General features: G+C 21.9%; 1 protein-coding gene across 1 annotated transcript, besides 2 other annotated features; it reads left to right on the plus strand.

The window, feature by feature from the left end:
- Nucleotides 1-67: 67 nt before the first annotated feature.
- EDI_089870 (uncharacterized protein) lies at nucleotides 68-1357 on the plus strand (the record flags this gene model as incomplete). The annotated part of the gene is made up of 1 exon (XM_001739887.1): nucleotides 68-1357. One exon carries the CDS (start codon nucleotides 68-70, stop codon nucleotides 1355-1357), a length of 1290 nt encoding a protein of 429 aa, XP_001739939.1.
- Nucleotides 525-701: a microsatellite.
- Nucleotides 742-921: a microsatellite.
- Nucleotides 1358-1382: the final 25 nt, after the last annotated feature.

Consider the following 1382-nt stretch of genomic DNA (forward strand, 5'->3'; position numbering starts at 1 on the left):
ATTAAAATTTAAGTTACAGTTTAATGAACTTAAAAATAAATAAAAGATGAAACGTAAAACAATAACAATGATAATTGATATTGAATATGATGACATGGATGTGTATTTGTATGATGGAAATGAATATGAAAGAGTTGATAGAATGAAATATTTAAAAGAAGAAGAAAAGAAAATAATTGAAGAAATCATTTCCAATGATAAGAAGAATGTGAAAATCAGAAAAGAAAATATTAAAGGAGTAGAAATGATGATTAAAGCAGAAAGTAAATTATCAATGATATTCAATAATATTAAGAAAGAAGTAGAAAAGAAAGAAGAAAATGAAAGAACAATCATTTGTATTCCTAATGGAACAAGTCAAGGAAATGAAAGAAGAATAGAAAATTCAACAAAACTAGGAAGATTAAACAATGTACAAATCATACGGAAATATCATATAATTGAAAGAATACATTCAGAAGAATATAACATAGAAACACCAATTCTTATCATAGAAAATACAGAAATAACATATGGAAATATTAAAAAAGAAAAAGATAAGATAATAATAAGAATAATAAATATTATAAGAACAAACAATACAACAGAAGAAAATAAAGAAATCAATAGAATAATAACAGAAGAAAAAGAAGAGAAAGGAATAATAATAAATAATAAAATTAAAAAAGGATATAAAGAAGAAAACAAAATAAACACAAAAAGATGGAGATATAAAGAAATCAACGAAGAAACATATATTAAAACAATAATAGAAATGATAGAACAAGAAGAAGAATATTCAGAATATTCATCAGAAAGAGAAATGATAATAAATATCAAAAGAATAATATACAATAATAAAATCAATAAAGGAATAATTGGAAAAAGAAGAATAGGGCATAATTCAATAATGATAACATCAAAATATTTTAATGATATTAAAGATTTTATTAATTTAGAAATAGGAATTAAAAGATTTCAAAGAAATATGGAACGATTTCATTTTAATCCAATTCCATTAAATGAATATTCAAGAAGATTCTTTCCTAATATTGAAACATTTCATATTTATAATAAAAATGATAAAACATTTGATGATGGAAGAATATTTAAAACAATAATATGGTATACAGTAGATTATTCAACATATTTATTCGAAAAAGAACAAGGAAATATCTGTAAAAATATAGAATATACACAATATGATAGAAATAAATATGGCAATATAATACCACCAGAAGTTAAATCACTTGGATATGAATGTTTTTATGAATGTGATTCATTAAAATCAGTTAATATTCCAACAACAATTACATCACTGGGAAATTATTGTTTCAGTAACGTGAGTATTTACAGCGATAACATTCCACATCAGTAAAGAATAGGAATATTGTTTTATGATG

The sequence above is a fragment of the Entamoeba dispar genome, genomic scaffold (genome assembly GCF_000209125.1).
Source record: "Entamoeba dispar SAW760 scf_1105229462527 genomic scaffold, whole genome shotgun sequence".
Lineage (NCBI taxonomy): Eukaryota > Evosea > Mastigamoebida > Endamoebidae > Entamoeba > Entamoeba dispar.